At 38.1% G+C, this 17,977-nt stretch overlaps 1 protein-coding gene across 1 annotated transcript in view; it reads left to right on the top strand.

Annotated features, from left to right (window-relative positions):
* The first annotated feature begins 791 nt into the window (after nt 1-791).
* Nucleotides 792-17,977, top strand: part of LOC109066082 (cytoskeleton-associated protein 5-like) — a 28,510-nt gene continuing 11,324 nt past the window's right edge. The window contains exons 1-28 of the mRNA XM_042753381.1: nt 792-947; nt 2,038-2,126; nt 2,952-3,145; nt 4,868-5,074; nt 5,193-5,364; nt 5,531-5,663; nt 6,798-6,901; nt 6,991-7,104; nt 7,188-7,292; nt 7,416-7,505; nt 7,596-7,760; nt 7,864-7,992; nt 8,716-8,880; nt 8,955-9,053; nt 9,162-9,272; nt 9,373-9,465; nt 9,555-9,740; nt 10,135-10,229; nt 10,318-10,375; nt 10,615-10,740; nt 11,408-11,550; nt 11,666-11,840; nt 12,884-12,997; nt 13,114-13,242; nt 13,429-13,623; nt 15,675-15,810; nt 16,116-16,213; nt 17,151-17,237. Coding sequence (XP_042609315.1) covers nt 2,070-2,126; nt 2,952-3,145; nt 4,868-5,074; nt 5,193-5,364; nt 5,531-5,663; nt 6,798-6,901; nt 6,991-7,104; nt 7,188-7,292; nt 7,416-7,505; nt 7,596-7,760; nt 7,864-7,992; nt 8,716-8,880; nt 8,955-9,053; nt 9,162-9,272; nt 9,373-9,465; nt 9,555-9,740; nt 10,135-10,229; nt 10,318-10,375; nt 10,615-10,740; nt 11,408-11,550; nt 11,666-11,840; nt 12,884-12,997; nt 13,114-13,242; nt 13,429-13,623; nt 15,675-15,810; nt 16,116-16,213; nt 17,151-17,237 — 3,480 coding nt within the window. The 5' untranslated portion in view covers nt 792-947; nt 2,038-2,069. The remainder of the gene's footprint in view (nt 948-2,037; nt 2,127-2,951; nt 3,146-4,867; nt 5,075-5,192; nt 5,365-5,530; nt 5,664-6,797; nt 6,902-6,990; nt 7,105-7,187; nt 7,293-7,415; nt 7,506-7,595; nt 7,761-7,863; nt 7,993-8,715; nt 8,881-8,954; nt 9,054-9,161; nt 9,273-9,372; nt 9,466-9,554; nt 9,741-10,134; nt 10,230-10,317; nt 10,376-10,614; nt 10,741-11,407; nt 11,551-11,665; nt 11,841-12,883; nt 12,998-13,113; nt 13,243-13,428; nt 13,624-15,674; nt 15,811-16,115; nt 16,214-17,150; nt 17,238-17,977) is intronic.

Genomic DNA, 17,977 nt, shown 5'->3' with positions numbered 1-17,977 from the left:
AGTCTCGCCGTCTTTTTTGAAAAATGCTTGGCTGTGTTTCGTCCGTTTTTGTCGACGCAACCGCGGCTATGGAAACCCGCGCATGCGCAGCGTACGAGGATCTGCAATACTGTGTACATTTCCAAAAGCACGCTAAAAGGTTATTTAGTTCTTTAAAAAGCTACATTTATTATATAAATGTAATATTATAAAAATTACATTTTCTACAATGCAAATAAAAAAAATACATTGACAGGTTATGTAAAGTTATTAAGTACATTTATTTTAGGTATACATACATATACATTTATCTTACATTACACACACGTTATATATATATATATATATATATATATATAAATATATATATATATATATATGTATGTATGTATATGTGTGTGTGTGTGTGTGTGTGTGTGTGTGTGTGTGTGTATAAACATACCAATCAACCAAAGTTGGTTCAAACACCACCAAAAGTGTATTCTTTATTGAAAACGTCATTAGACAATATAAGATTAAACACTAACATCCTGTAATTGCAATATTGCATGCTCACTTTATTGATGCACACATATATTCAAACAATACATACCCAATAAAAACATGTTTAACAGCATAAAAATGCACTGTACACGCTATAACAGACGGAGCGTTGGTTTGAATGAAAGCGAGGCGTCTCCTCCTCTGTCTCTCTCCCCGCCCTCGGAGGCGTTTCAAAGCCTGGAGACAGAGTAATGACCAAATATTGGTCCCAGCTGATGAAGATTGCCCTGTCGTCCCTCTCCAAAAGCAGGTAACTAAAATTGATATATTTACTTATGATCAGGAGAGATCGGAGATTATTACACGAACGCCGTTTTAAGCTTTTTCCGCTTCGTTGTCGGTTGCTGCGTCTTATTCGAGGGCCTCAGTTTTAGTGACGGACTGAATAATATCAAGCCGCTTTTATATCTGTGACAAACAATAGTGTGAGTCGGGTTTTCCGTTTTATCGTCGCATATCGGACGGCTAGGATTCACTTTGACATTTCAAGCCTTGTGTTTGTGGGGAAAGCTGTGAAAATGGCGATATTTGTTTGAATCTCGTGATGGTTTAAGCTGTTGAAGGACTAACAGACAGTCAGCTTGGGCCGCGTATGTGCTAACAGCTAACCGGTATATTTAAATTTAGCCATATTTACACTTCGAAGCCAAACAAACCATACACGGAAATGGTTTTAGAAGGCTGTAAGGAATAGATTTGCTGTGTCCTGATTGAAGTAGGACCATATTTAAACGTGTTATCCTGCAAAAAGCTACGGCCCGAGCGACAGCAGCTGCGGGTCACTAACGGCTCTGCTGCACCCCGAGAGTGTTCTCACGTGTGATGCGCTGCGAACCTCTGTAGCGTTTTTAAAACCTTAAGACTACTTCATTTATCATTATTTATGCTGCCAAGGCATTTAAACGGATGCTATTGCGTATTACTGTCCTTGTTTGCTTATTATGTTTGTTTTGGGCGGGCTGAATTGGCGTCGTTTCTGCATGCATCATTCTTCTACACGCATCTTGTGCGCATATTTTGTGTTTTCCTCACTAAGCCTGGGCTTTTGTGTTCAAGGATTTACTTTTCGGCTCGGATCGATATGTAATATGAAACTAGCCTCTTCTGGGAGATGCATTAGTGAATGTTGCTCTGCTCTGGATGATGTGTGCATTTGCTGTGAAGCGAATCAAGAATCTCTTCTGTCTGACTGGAGGTTGTTGATGTTGTTTAAATGCATGTGGATGATGGTCTTGCAAAATTATTGTGACAGGCTGGCCAAGTTTCTCATGCCATCTTAATTACATTTGTTCTGAATGCTTTAGATGTGTGTTGCATGCATCAGATGAGCTCAAAGATGTCTAATTAACATTAAACACTAAAATTCTGCATTTATGGTCTTGAACTGTAACTTTTACATATTTAGGGCAGAAAGCTGTGAAGTGTGAAAAATTAGTGTGATTTGCAATATACTACTTTTGTTGTTCTGCTTTGTATGCTGTGCGAGCAACCAAAGTTTCCCCTTCTTTTGTTTAGTTGAATAGATAAGACACAGACAGAAAACAGCCATGGGGGATGACAGTGAATGGATGAAGTTACCCATCGACCAGAAATGTGAACACAAGGTGAGTGATCCTGGCTACTTTTATATTTTGACCCATCCAAAATCCCCTGATGGTGTAAGAAGACCAGCTTTTGTGGTTGTAGAACTAAACCGTCAGCAGTTCCTTACCCTAATTGTTGCCTTCATAGATGAATGCATGCAAAGCACTGAATTAAACTCAAGCTATGTCTTTATGGACGTATAATGCCTATGTTGTCAGCAATCTCATTTACAAGTGAACAACCGCTTTGCCATATGGTTGTCACAACTCACAAAGTCATGTTAAGTCATTTTGCATCATTTACACCCAAAAACGTAATGTTAGGTGACAGGTTGTTTACATGTGACGTCTTCCCGCAGTTTAAACTGATTGGACGATTGCATGATAGATGATGCGTTCCAGCCAGTTGTGTTGCTTCTTTCAACATACCCTCTGGTTTTCATTCATTTTTATTCTTGCTGGAACTTGTAGTGAAGAGGCGGGACAATCGGGGGGAGATGGTAGTGCATATTGCTTCTGTTTGAATCATCTGGTTCAGATGACAGATTTTTAAATTGCTTGGTCACACCACATTAAAGAAGTTTTGCTTGAGTTTCTTGATAGAAATTGAGTTTAATAGCTGGTACTTTGTTTTATCAACCTGAGTTTTTGCATATACAGCACATTACCACTCAGGATGATAAAGCATTTCATATACATGGTGACCTTGAGTTCATGTGTCCTGTATTATGAATAATGGTAGTTAAACATATATCAGGCCCTGAAGAAAGTGGGTCAGTTACATCAACTCACGAGCTCTTTTATTTGGTTGTTCGTTGTCATGATTGATCTTCCGGTTTGCCTTAGATTTGGAAAGCGAGATTAAATGGATACGAGGAAGCATTGAAGCTCTTCCAGAAGATAGAAGACGAGAAGAGCCCAGAATGGGGCAAATACCTTGGACTTATCAAGAAATTTGTAACCGATTCAAATGCCGTAGCCCAACTCAAAGGACTGGAGGCAGCACTTGCTTTAATCCACAATTCACACGCAACTAACAAGTAACAATTTCCACCAAAACCCAAAAAACCAACAAACAACAAATAAACACAACACAAAACATAAAAAAAGCAAAAAACCCCTAGTCTCATAGAACCAACGAACCACAGATTTTGTCCTTGGAGGATCTAATGGCAGTGTTTGCCCTGAGCATCTCTTTGTTTCTGTGACCTGTTTTACATGTGGGTAAAGTTTTGTAAGAGCTTTTTGTTTACAACTGAGTTTTGGAACAAAGCAGAAATGTGAAACCTGGTGAAAGTCTTATTTCTGAAATAAGTGAGTCATCAAGCAAAGTAGGTCTTGCTTATAAGAACACAGTAGCTTTAACCCATTCAGAAAACATGGAAATGTTTCTTATTTCCTCATTTTTCCATGAGGAATGCTGCTATTGCTTAAATTTAGACATGCATCACAGGAAAAAAAGGCCTACATTTCTGCTGCTCTGGGCACTGGTTTCCATTATTGAGTTGATGTCTTTGTGATGTCTGTCTAAATATAGCCGGATTGAATCCGGTCAGTCATTGTTAATGGTACAATAAACTCTTTTGTAGAGTATCGATTGTTTTAATTGGGCTTTGATAAAGGAACGATGTGAAACCAAGTAACTTATTCTATGATGTTTTAATGTGATTTACTCGGTTTGCTTTGAATATTTTCTATTGAAGAGAGAATTTTTTAGCTATCTGTGACTCCAAAGTTTTCGGCACAATGTAGAAGAATATTTTGTTGATTTGTGGAGCCTAGTATCTGTAATGTCCTATAGGGTTAGTTCACCCAAAAATGAAAATTAGCCTGTGTTTTACTGTCACTCAAAGCATCCTAGGTGTATGTGACTTTCTTCTTTCAGACGAATCCAGTCGGAGCTATATTAAAAATTGTCCTGGCCCCTCCAAGCTTTTCAGTGGGGTAAGCGGGTGTCGGTTCTCAACAGTTCAGAAGACGTGAAATAAAGTGCGCGCATCCGTAATAAAACATCCCTCACACGGCTCCAGGAGGGATGAATAAAGGCCTCCTGTAGCGAATCCATGCATTTTTGTAAGCTAAATATCCATATTCCAAACGTAATAAACTCTATTCTCTCTTCCGCTGACTGTGGTACTTGGAAGACGTTCAGGCGGATGATGTATGCATCGTGCGCGTGCCTCTGGAAAATGCAGGAGCAAAGAAAACAAAGTTTCCTTACTTAAGCAAAGGAAAACCAGTCTCTTCTTGGCTTATATCGAAATCCTCTGACATTTTTCTTTACAAATCCTCCTTTTGTGCTTCTAAATCATGAACAGAGTTTTGTTTTGTCTCCACGTTTGTCACCAATCACCCAACGTCAGCGTCACCCGCAGGAACTGCTTCAGCGTATGACAGTCAGCGGAAGTGAGGGGAAAAAAGGTTTATTACATTTGAAATATGGATATTTCTTACAAAAATGCATGGCTTCTCTACAGGAGGCCTTTATTCACCCTCCAGAGCCATGTGAGGGACATTTTATTACGGATGCACACACTTTATTTCATGTCTTCTGAACTGTTGACAATCAACACCCGCATTACCTCCATTGAAAAGCTTGGAGGGGCCAGGACAATTTTTAATATAACTCTGATTGGATTCATCTGAAAGAAGAAAGTCACATACACCTAGGATGCTTTAAGGGTGAGTAAAACCCAGGATAATTTTCATTTTTGGGTGAACTAACCCTTTCATAGGATCTAATGGAGAGTCTTGTCTTGCAGGACAACAGGAGAAGTGGTTTCTGGTGTGGTCAGCAAAGTCTTCAACCAGCCCAAAGCGCGAGCCAAGGAGCTGGGAACTGATATCTGCCTCACTTACATTGAGATCGAGAAAGCAGAGATAGTCCAGGATGAGCTGATCAAAGGACTGGATAACAAGAACCCCAAGATTGTTGTCGCTTGCGTCGAGACGCTAAGGAAAGCACTTTGGTGAGTAGGCAATTTTTAAACCTGTTAACCATCAGACTGAAGGAAATGCGGTAGTCAAATTGTCACTTACTTGTTTTCACTTATTCAGCATAAAATACTTGTAAATTTATTTTTTCAGTGAATTTGGATCGAAGATCATAACTCTCAAGCCTGTTGTGAAAGTGTTGCCAAAATTGTTTGAGTCTCGAGAAAAGGCAGTTCGAGATGAGGCCAAATTGCTGGCGGTGGAGATCTATAGATGGATCCGTGATGCGCTGCGAACTCCCCTCCAGAATATCAACTCTGTACAGGTGAGACTGCTTTTCTCCATTAAGTTTTCAAATATATAATTTGCTCATTTATAAATGTGCATTGAGATTCGTATAGATTAGATCTTTTGAGTTAAGAGGCATTCATCTCTCCATGTTAATGGTGTATACAGGTTGAAATGTTACTTATTTGATCCTTTACTTTCAGTTGAAAGAGTTGGAGGAAGAATGGGTGAAACTGCCACCTGCAGCTCCTAAGCAGACCAGGTTCTTGCGCTCTCAGCAGGACCTTAAGGCCAAGTTTGAACAACAGCAGGCTGCAGGAGGAGATGAGGCAGACGGTGAGAATACAGCTTCTGCACCAGTGCAAAAAGCAGTCAGTGGTTCAAGACAGTAGTGAAAATTCAGCATTAATTTTGAACTATCATGAAGAGAATATCGATAGTTATAACCTTTTAGATTAGTTTTTTTTTTTCCTTCAAATCCTGTTTTTATAACTGACTGTCATAGTATGCCATAGTAATGAAGTACTGCCAGGAGGCTTTCTTTAACAACTGTGAGTGGCTGTCAAGGAGGAAAAAGCCATTTTACTGTGACTAAATAAGGCTTGTTATTAAATTTTATGAATTGTGCTGGTTTGTACAAAGCCAGTTGTTTTTTTGTGGGGTTATTTTTTATTTTTTTTTGTAACATTTAAACAAATATGTGATGCTGGACCACAAAAAAGGGTCCATTTTTCGAAATTGAGATTTATATATAATCTGAAAGTTGAATAAATAAGCTTTCCATTGATGTATGGTTTGTTAGGATAGGACAATCAGTCAGAGGCAGTTGTGGCCTAATGGATAGAGAGCCAGACTTGCAACCCGAAGGTTGCGGGTTCGAGTCTCAGGTCTGGCAGGAATTGTCTGTGGGGGGAGTGAATGTAAAGAGCTCTCTTCTGCCCACAATACCACAACTGAGGTGAGAGCCTTGAGCAAGGCACCAAACCCCCAACTGCTCGCCAGGCTGCCCACTGCTCCGGTTGTGTTCACTGTGTGTGTGTGTGTGTGTGCGCGCACTTGGACGGGTTAAATGCAGAGCACAAATTCCAAGTATGGGTCACAAGTATTGGCTGAGATGCAGCTATTTGAAAATCTGGAATCTGAGGGTGCAAAAAAATCTAAATATTGAGAAAATCACCTTTAAAGCTGTCCAAATGAAATCCTTAGCAATGCATATTACTAATCAAAATAAGTTTTAATATACTTATGGTAGGAAATTTACTAAATATTTTCATGGAATATAATCCTTACTTAATATCCTAATGATTTTTGGCATAAAAGAAAAACCGATAATTTTGACCCATACAATGTATTTTTGGCTATTGCTACAAATATACTTAAGACTGGTTTTGTGCTCCAGGTTCAAATATAGATAGATCATTATTACAGTTTCTTTTTTTTTAAGAATTAAACTTAAATTTCTGAATTTAGGAGACGATGATGATGAGGTTGAAGCTGCTCCGGTGGATCCGTATGAGCTTTTGGAAGCGGTCGAGATCCTTTCTAAACTTCCTAAAGACTTTTATGAGAAAATTGTGAGTCAGAACAACATACCGCTAATCTGTTTAAATCCTGTTGGGTTTTGTCAGTTTCACTCCTGCATAATTTTACTTTTTCATTACAGGAAGCAAAAAAATGGCAGGAGAGGAAGGAAGTGTTGGAAGCAGTGGAGGCTTTGACTAAGAACCCTAAACTAGAGAGCGGAGACTATGGGGACCTGGCTCGAGCGCTAAAAAAGGTAACAGTCCTAGTTGGATTCTGGGTAATGGGATATCTTGTGTGAGCAAGGCCATTAGAAAATACTCCCATTTGTTGTTCTAGGTTATTGGGAAAGATGCCAATGTGATGCTAGTGGCCATGGCAGCCAAATGCTTGGCTGGACTGGCAACAGGATTGAGGAAGAAGTTTGGGACATATGCAGGTCATGTAAGTGCTCACCATGAATGAACTCCACGGAAAAAAGATAAGCAAATTATGATGGTTGGTCAAAGTAAAAGACAGTCGTTAAAAATGTGTCTCTTTTTTTTTTTTTGTTTGTTTTTTTTTTAAGTGGTGCCAACCATCTTGGAGAAGTTCAAGGAGAAGAAACCACAGGTGGTTCAGGCCTTGCAGGAGGCCATTGATGCAGTCTTCCTTACTGTGAGTATTCAAAATGCATGGTGTCAATTGACAAATGATGTGAAATTTGATCAGTTATTAATAATCTGGAAAATGGCAATTGTATTGCAGACAACCTTGCAAAACATCAGTGAGGATGTTCTGGCAGTGATGGACAACAAGAACCCGTCCATCAAGCAGCAGGCGTCACTGTTCCTCGCCAGAAGCTTCCGTCACTGCACGCCGAGCACGTTGCCAAAAAGCGTTCTGAAGCCCTTCTGTGCAGCGTTCCTCAAGGTACAGGTTCTTCACCAGTCAGCGCACTGAAACACTTAATGAAACATATCAGTGCTGGTGTCTTCAGGTCTTGATATTGGTTGTCGCTCTTCTCTCTGTGCAGCAAGTGAATGATTCTGCTCCGGAGGTTAGAGATGCTGCTTTTGAAGCTTTAGGGACAGCCATGAAGGTAGTAGGGGAGAAAGCAGTGAACCCATTCCTGGCTGATGTTGACAAACTCAAGTTGGACAAGGTAAAAATGTTTAGCTGTGCATTATGACATTTAGGTTGTAGTTTTTCGAGGCACTATAATACTGATAACTGATAAATTACATTACAAATTTATTTTAGCCTTAAACACATTTTAAATACTTCAAGTGAATTTAGGCACACTATGTACAGTTGGATTTCCCAAAGTGTTTTTTAATGTTGTTTTTATCTTATTTTTTTATTTTTTCAAAGATTAAGTGACTTAAAATATTGGACAAATGGACATGCATATCCTATTGTTTAATAGATTTATTGAATCTCTTGTACCGAGAGATTTGTTACATTTTAGATGTGAATTATAGTTAACTTTGTAATATGAGGTGTTAGGTTTTAGATAATTTATTTGTTTTAGATTGTCTTTTTTTTAAAAGTTGTTTTTAAATTGTTGGTCTATTTCAAACTGACGTTCTGTTGTAACAGCAAAATAGTTCAGTGTTTTTAATGTCAGTTGTCTTAAGAACCTGCAATGCTGAAAGGTCAATAAAACAATCAGCTTTTTTTTTTTTTTTTTTTTTTTTTTTTTTTTTTTACTTGGAACCTTGAAAAAATTTGCATAAAACCAGCCAGTTGAAGGAGAACGACCCACATCTTTGTACTAGCTGCAAGTTTTCCATGCAAATGTGTATCAAGGAAGTCAGCGAACAGACTGTGGGTGGAACTAGTGCAAAAGTTCATTACTCTTCCTTCTCGTTTCATGCATAAATAGATAAAAGAATGTGCTGATAAAGTGGAGCTTGTTGGAAAGAAAGGAGGAGGTGGTGGTGGTGGTGGTGGAGGAGAGAAGAAAGCAAAACCTGCTGCAAAAGCACCTCCAGCTGTTGAAGCACCTGCCAAACCATCTGCGCCTCCTAAGAAAGCTGCTCCTGCAAAGGTATCATCGGTTCTTTTGTTAAATCAGTTATTTTTAGGCAAAGCAAATGAATTTTTCCCATTCTTTATGAACAGGCTGCAGGACCTCCCAAGAAGGGGAAACCTGCCTCTGCCCCAAGTGCAAAATCCAAGAAAGCTTCAGACACAAAGGAGACCGTTGAGACGGAGTTATCTGTATGTCTGCAATTTTACATTGAGTCATTTAATATTTTATCGAACTTGACCGAAAGGTGATGGTATAATGCAATACTGTTAGGTAATTGTTGTTTGTGTGTTAATCAGCCTGAAGTTTGTGAGGAGAAGGCTGCAGCTGTGCTCCCAGCCTCCTGTATGCAGCTGCTGGACAGCGGTAATTGGAAGGAGAGACTTGCTAGCATGGAAGAGTTTCAGAGGGTGACTGGATTTTGCGTCTCTACCTTTTGTGCTGTTTCAGCTTATTTGTAATGATTTTAACTTGAGGAACATGCTCTAAACTTGAATGTGTTCTGCTTAGGCTGTGGAGCAGATGGACAAATCTGAAATGCCGTGCCAGGCTTTAGTCAAGATGCTGGCTAAGAAACCTGGATGGAAAGAGACCAACTTTCAGGTAGTCCTCTTAACCTCGTAGGGCTGTTCTTAATTCTTAGGATTTAGCTTTCGATCTGGTGCTAGTTTCAAGTATCTTTCCATCTCCAGGTCATGCAAATGAAGCTCCACATTGTGGGTTTAATCGCACAAAAGGGATCATTCTCAAAGACATCCGCATTGGTGGTTCTGGATGGTCTGGTTGATAAGATTGGGGACGTGAAGTGTGGAAGTAATGCTAAAGAGGCTCTCACTGCGATCGGGGAGGCCTGTTCTCTTCCGTGGACTGCTGAGCAGGTTGGTATTTGTGGTGTAGGACTGTCTCTTCATTTTAAACTAGCAGGAAATTAGAAATAGTTTCCAGTTTGCAATTTTTTTTTTTTTGAAAGTTATTTTCTAATAATAATAATAATAATAGCAGTAATGGTAAAAAATAATAGACATTTAACATTGGGTCCTTATTAAAGGTCTAAAATAGTTGTAATAACTGTAGTACATAATGCTTATTGTTGTACTTTTATAAGTAGTAATTGAAGTGTAAAATCTTGTTGTTGCTGTTGTATCATTGTTATAGACCTGTTTAATACTTTTGTTACTAATAGTGGTTTATTTGATTATTAAATGTCATTATGACGCATAAATAAAATTTGTATTATGATTTAAATAATTGCCCTTGTTTCTTAATTGTTAGGTTGTCTCGATGGCTTTCACTCAGAAAAACCCTAAAAACCAAGCAGAGACTTTGAATTGGTTGGCCAATGCTATGAAGGAGTTTGGATTTGCAGGGTGAGCAGTGTATACCTGGGCTTTTTTCTCTTCATGCAGTTAATCTTTTCCTAAATTATGACTCTGAATCTAATCCCCCTCAATCCAGAATAAATGTCAAGGCGTTCATCAACAATGTTAAAACTGCTCTGGGTGCCACAAATCCTGTGAGTAGTTTTCTGAATCATGGTTTCAGTATACGTAACCAAACAGCTGTTGTGCATTTCAAGTGGATAGACATGTTTATTGGTCCCTTAATGTGTAACACTTACTAGTGATAGTGATTTAATAAACCTTATTTGCCTGGAATATAATTGCTTTTATCTTGATCTTTGGTCAAACTACACTGCAAATCCTGATATAATTGTGTGTAATGAGCTGTGCTTAATTTAACTTTTAACTTCAGGCTGTGAGGACATCAGCGATCACTCTGTTGGGAGTCATGTATCTGTACATGGGCGCTCCCCTTCGCATGTTCTTTGAAGATGAAAAACCAGCCCTCCTTTCACAAATTGATGCCGAGTTTGAAAAGGTAAATATGCCCTTTTGAAAAACAGTATTTGAAAGTTTCAAAGAGTTGCCTTGACCATCAGTAGGTTTTGGCTTGCATTAAAACCTGTTTTATGTACATAATCATTTGAACCACACCTGCTCATTATTTTAATTTGGTATTGCTAGTCCCTCCCTACCTAGCTTATGTCTACATAATAGAGGTTTGTGTATGTTTTTACTGCTTCATTGTCTGTAATGACCATGTTTTGTTCATTAGTTACACCTTGTTTATCAAAGCAGGTTGTTTGCTAGGGCACAATCTTCATTTCACTCTACTGATGTATTTGAAACAGAGTTCAAAAGGGCATTTGTTGACTGATTTTCTTTGATTTATTGATTTAAGTCAAATAAGCAAGAACATAAACGAAAAACAAAATAGAAAACAAAAGTAAACAAACTAAAACAAAGGTAAACAAAAGCAAGTGAATAAATCAGTAAATAAGAAAATAATAAATAAAACAACAATAGTAAAACACACAAGTAAATAAGAGATGAAAGTGCAAAGAATTTAAACAAAATTTGTCGTTTAACTTAAGATCTCCTATTGAACTACATCATGCTGACTTGAATAGACCACTGGTGCTAAAGTGTTTGTCTTTCCCCCTGTTAAATCAGTTTTCACCTTTTCACTTATTTTTCTTTACTAGATGCAGGGTCAGTCTCCTCCCGCCCCCATCCGTGGCACCAAAAAAGCAGGAGCAGAAGAGGAGGGAGATGCGGCTGCTGAAGAAGAGGAGGTGGACGGTGGAGCCGGAGACATCATGGACTTGCTGCCCAGAACTGATATCAGGTCAGTGTAACAATACTTCAGAAAAAGTTATTTTCAAATGATACATTCATCAAGCAGTTTTTGGATCCCAGTACAAACAAACAGTTGAAATTAAGTGACCGATTCTCCTTCACAGTGATAAAATCACATCGGACATGGTGTCAAAGATCAGCGACAAGAACTGGAAGATAAGGAAGGAGGGGCTTGATGAGGTGGCAGCAGTCATTTCTGAGGCCAAATTCATCCAGGCCAACATCGGCGAGCTGCCGATGGCACTGAAGGGTCGTCTCAATGATTCCAACAAATTACTGGTAATTCAAATTAAATATAAAAAAATAAAAAATATTTGAATCTAGTTTAGTGTGTTTTGATGCTCACCATTGCCATCCAGGAACATCAAATTAAACACACAATTAAAAACATGGCTTTAAAACAGAAAAATAAAAACGAAAAAAAAAAAAAAATCAATCGGTTCACTCTGAGCAGAATCGATATTTTAACGTTTCTGTTCCTGCATTCCTCTGATATTATTACCATTCCGAAACCGGTTCGGGTGGAATAAAAAAAACGGTTAATAACGTCTGTTTTTTTTTTTGTTTGTTTGTTTGTTTTACCATTTTCTTTGCCTATAATTTCCCTAATAATAAAGTACAGCGTTTTCTTTACTCAAAAAGAAACGGAAAAAAAAGAGATCTGGTAACGTTAGCCAATAACCTGCTGCGCTAACCCACATCCAATACATCATCAAAATTTATACAACTAAACCAAAAAAAACAAACAAAAAAAAAAAAAAAAAAAAAAAAAAAAATCTGTCAACACTTTAAAGACAAAGTATTTTTAAGATCTTTAAAAATGTTTGCTGCATTGTTTAAAAAAAAAACGTGTTTTGGGAGTGAAAAAAAAACAAAAACAGGCTAAGTCATGGCTCACGTTGCATTTAATTAGCCCTATTACTTTCCAAAATAATGAAGGTTAAAATGCCTGTAGGCTAAAGCAAAATGTTTACAAACATTATAAAAACAGTTATTAGTTTCTCCTCAAAACAAATCCTCTAAAGTTTAGGATATAAAACTTCAATCCAAAAACAAATTAATTTAAGGTGAAGCTGATGCCTACCTCTCTCATTCAGCACAAATCCAAATGTTTCCATATTCCCAATGTTTCTGGATGCTAAACTATTTATTATATAAAATAACGTTATTAATCGGTTGATGGCCATTTCAAATTTTCAATTCTGTTTGGAACTATAAAATTTGATTTTGGTTCTCTTCCTGTTAAAATTTCGTTTGTTTCCGGTTTCGTTCCTTGAACGGGTTCAGAGCCCTGGTTGTAATTGCATAAAATGTGTTTGTAGGTCCAGCAGGCTCTCAATATTCTGCAGCAGATAGCCACTGCTATGGGTCCCTCTCTCAAGCAGCATGTCAAGAATCTGGGAATTCCAGTTATTACTGTTCTTGGTGACAGCAAGGTATGAAACGTTGATTGGGAGTTATTGCATTTCTTGGGCTGCTTGTCTGGCTGTTCAGATAACCTTCAGCTAGAGAGAGTGAATTGTTTCTAATTTGCTTGAAATTTGACTTTCAGTCCAATGTCCGTGCTGCAGCCTTGTCAACGCTGAACGCATGGGTGGAGCAGACTGGAATGAAGGAGTGGCTTGAAGGAGAGGACCTATCAGAAGAGCTCAAGAAGGAAAACCCCTTCCTCAGACAGGAAGTACGGCACTTGTGGTTTACCCTGTAATGACTGGCATTTAAAACAATTTTTTTTTTTTTTTTTTTTTTTTTTTTTTTTTAAATAAAGTCAATAATAAAAGAATATGGAGCTCATGTACACAAAACTTCAACAAATAATCTCATTTGATCAGTGATCACAAGCTAAAATCCTGTTAAAATTCTGTAGATCTTGGGCTGGCTTGCTGAGAAGCTTCCCACACTGCGTACAGTGCCCGCAGACCTCATGCTATGCGTGCCTCACCTGTACGCCTGCCTGGAAGACCGCAGCGGCGATGTGCGCAAGAAAGCTCAGGATGCACTTCCCACCTTCATGATGCACCTGGGCTATGAGAAGATGAGCAAGGCTACCAGCAAACTAAAGGCAAGTGGTGAACTTTCAGCAGCCGTTAGTCCAGTTTTCAGTGTCACATGATGCATAAGAGATCATTCTAATATTCTGATTTGCTGCTTAGTTGTACTGCTTAATTTTTTTTGTGAAGTCAGTTAAATATTAATGTCAAAAAAGCATTTATTTGATGTCTTTTGTAACATTACAAATGTCTTTACTGTCACTTTTTGATCACTTTTAATCAGGGTTCCCACGGGTCCTTGAAAGTTTGTGAATCTGAAAAAAAAAAAAAAAAAAAAAAAAATCAAGGCCCTGGAAGGTTTTTGAAAATAAACATAAATACAGGTCCTTGAAAGTATTTATTTTGTGCAAGAAGTTTCCATATTATTCCCTCTGGTCCGCTAATGTGTTATTTCGCTAACACTTCGTGGCCTATGCGTACTAGCTTGCTTGATTTACATTAGTTAGGTGCATTTATGCGGTACGTTAAGTGTTTCCCACGTGAGGTACTTAGTTTTGTACATTGCCATGACGTTAGAATGTCCATATTTCCTCTTTTCCCAGACATGTTCTCTTTTTGGACCTAAAAAAATGCCTCCAGCCGTGATTTTTAAATCGCCCAAAATGTTGGGGATTCAGCTTTTACTTTCTACAGTTGCCAATGATTGTGTGCGTCTTTGTATTAGAGCGCTGCAAGAGACTGTTTTCTTAATCCCGCTCCCACTGAATTTCTGACCATTATTGCCCGTTCCCGTGATTTTCCAGTCCAGCCCCCTCCAGCAAAAACAAAAATATTGCATAATTTTCGTGCATCAGCATCTATCAATATGCAGAGTATTTAAATCTCTTTTGAATGAGTGCTCACTGTTCCCTTTCACTTCTGTTTACGTGATCATGCACACTCTGTGTAAAGTAAGATCAGATATTTGTCATTAAGCTCAGGATCTGTTGAGCAGCAAATCCTCCAGCATGGTCTATCAGCCATTTTCTCTCTTCAACCCGTGATCAGTCAAATCTGACTCCTGCGGCTCTTGTTGAATGCAGGGTTGCCATGTCTGCATTTTTTTTCCTATGGCTACTTTTAAACTGTTCATGGATCGATTTTTTTCCCTTGTGGGTTAAAGGTTTCAAATGTTGCTTAAATTACATTTGACGGAAAGCTTGTATTGAAACATTTTGCATTCTGTCTATGATAAAACTGTGCTAGATGTCAAGTTTTGTGAAGGACGGCCACTTGTAGTAAGCTTTTTATCTGTGGTTATGATCAATATGCATAACGGTAACTGAAAAATATGTATTTTAGGTATGGAAATTACATTTTCAGTTTTGATATTTGGGATATGGTCATTGCACTACTTTACCCACCAACCAACCACACCCCAGCCTCCCGCCCTGCCCGCACCCACTGTCCTCTTTTTGGAAAACTAAATATGATCACCCTACATGACGTTCATGCACGCACAAAACTACTACGATGGTACCTCAGCTTTTCACAGACACACCGTGAAATTAATGTTGAATTGCTTTGCTTGTTAAGATAATGTAAACTCATGAAGCAAGAAAAACTTATTATAAAAGCATATTCGTATATCTTAAAACTTCTGGTTACATGAGCCTAAGCTCTTTACAATAAAATCCATGCAAAAGTTAGTCATTTTAGAATACAGTATAGGATGTACTGAATGTTCTTCAGTTTTATGCAAAACAGAAATACAACAAATAGAATATCAGATCTCTGTCATGGTAAAAAATAAATGCAAAAAACAAGCGTTTTTGCATAGTTGTGTGTTGAGACATGAAAACTGTAACAATGTATCTTACAAGATAACACGATGTAACCTCGCTCTCACTTGAAATGTGTCCCCACATCAAGTCCTTGAATTTGGGGGTATTGGACCTGGAAAGTCCTTAAAAGGTCCTTGAATTTGAAGTTAATCAAGGTGTGGGAACCCTGTTTAATGCATCCTGAATAAAAGTATGATTTCGTTCAATGTTGTTAATTTAAATGGTTAATAAGAGAAAAACATATGGATCAACTTTTGGCTATAGACTATAACGTCAGTCTCACTCTTGTCTTTCTGCAGCCGGCCTCAAAGGACCAGGTGGTCGGCATGCTGGAGAAGGCCAGGGCCGTGATGCCAGCCAAGCCTGAAGCTCCTGCCAAAGCTGCAGCTTCCAAACCGCCCGCCTCCAGCACCCCTGCTGCCAAACCAGCCTCAGGTTTGTGCACTTTCCCTTTGACCACAGCTAACATGACCACCACTTCCTGGCTGGTTTATTGGACACGAGTATATTTGCATATTTGATAATACAAACATATGCACACCATAAGATCACCCTTTTTTATATATATATATATATATATATATATATATATATATATATATATATATATATATATATATATATAATATATATATATATATATATATAAAAAAGGAGATATATTTTTGTTCGTTTATTGGTTTGTGCAAAATGAAAATTAAAGATGCTGGACTCAACTTGAACGTCTTTTTATTTTACAGCTCCAGCCAGGAACCAAAGTCCCATTGAAGATTTCAGTGAACCTGAACCCAAACCAGACACTAAGAAAGCTAAACCAGCAGGTCCTGCAGCTAAAAAGGTGTGACACATTTCAGTGTTTCTGCTTTGCCGGCTTTGGGTAGGGAGTTGCTGCTCATGAAAGATTTAAAACCTTTTCCTAAACTGTGATCTGAAACATCAGGGCCCGTATTCACAAAACATCTTACCATTAAGAGTTCTCCTAAATAGCAGTAAAAGTTTTCAGCTAAGAGTTTTCTCTTGTAACCTATTCACAAAGCTGCTGAGACAAACTTTTACTAAGGAATAGAGAGAAGTCTTAAGCTAAGAGTAAGGGCGGGGTTGACCTTGTTGCTGTGGATGATGTCAGCATGCTTACTAACTATGCACTCAGTGATTGGCTGATAGTCTCTGTCAGAGATTAATTCAAAGAAATATTGTAGAGCATGATGTTGCCATATATAAAGGTTTAAAAAAAAAATGTTGCCATAGTTTTACTGGTTAATGAAAACAAGGATATAATCAAAGGAAAATTTAGAGTTAGGATAACCTGCAAAACCAAAGGTGATACCTTTTTAAAAGGTCATTATCAAATGTTTCTAAAATGTTTACGTTCAGAAGCAGATTGCCAGCAACAGCCATTTTAGGATAGTTTGCGGCTTGGTCTTAGTGACTTTAGGAGTCCTCTTCACTACTCGTAACCTTTCACATATTTAGGAGCTAGTTTTATTGTTATAACTCTTTGTGAAATACTCTTTGTGAAATACTCTTAAAGCAAAAATTAAGAGTCCTAAATCGGCGAGTTATGAGCTTCTTGTAGCCTTAAGATGTTTTCTGAATATAGACAGTGACCGTTCTTTTGCATTTAAAAAAAAAAGAAACCTCTACTAAATGTGAAATTAGTTTTTGGACTATTTCTCTATATAAGTCAAGAGTCTGAGGAGGAATTGGGTGCTGCATTTTTTTATTTTATTTTTTTTTTTTAATGTTGCTCTCTAAAGTGTAATTTTGTGCACTAGAGAGGGAGCATGGAGCTCAAAGTGAAGGGAGAGAAAGATAATGCTAAACAAAACAGGCTCTCAAGAGGGATGCCTAGCAGTGAACAGGTATATTAGAATCTCCGAGCACCAGTGGAGCTGGCATGAGGTGGCACGATTTGGTGTGGAAGCACTGCATGTAACGCAAACTGATTTAAAACCTTTCTAATCCCATCGTTCTTATTCAGCCGGAATGGTCCAATACAATTTTGGTAGTCAAGTGGAAATTCTTACAAGTATTGTAATGACAATAGTTATAAACCTGTTGCCAACAAAGGATAGTTCACCCAAAAATGAAAATTGTCACTACTCGCCCTAATGTCATTCCATACCCGTAAGACCTTTGTTCATCTTCAACACAAATGAAGATATTTGTGATTTAAATCCAAGAGCTCTCTGACCCTGAATAGACAGCAATGTAACTGAAATGTTCCCAGGCCAAGAAACGCACATAAACAATACATGTGCATGGTGCTGCTGATGTAGAACATCTCTATAATGGCAGAATACGTGATTTGGAGGAGAAGAATTGTTGAATAAAGTCATTATTTTTGTTCATTTTGAGCACTTATTCTCGTAGCCACTGATGTCACATGGAATGTTTTACCGATATCCTTAATACGTTTCTGGGTCTTGGGACATTTCAGTTGCGTTGCTGTCTATGGAGGGTCAGAAAGCTTGCAGATTTCATCAAAAATATCTTCATTTGTGCTCCGAAGATTAACAAAGGTCTTACAGGTTTGGAATGACATTAGGGTAAGAAATTTGACAATTTTCATTATTGGGTGAACTATCCCTTTAAGGGCTTC

Source organism: Cyprinus carpio, chromosome B25, assembly GCF_018340385.1.
Source record: "Cyprinus carpio isolate SPL01 chromosome B25, ASM1834038v1, whole genome shotgun sequence".
Lineage (NCBI taxonomy): Eukaryota > Metazoa > Chordata > Actinopteri > Cypriniformes > Cyprinidae > Cyprinus > Cyprinus carpio.
The sequence above is the reverse complement of the archived record's forward strand: the minus strand, read 5'-3'. Positions and strand labels throughout refer to the sequence as shown.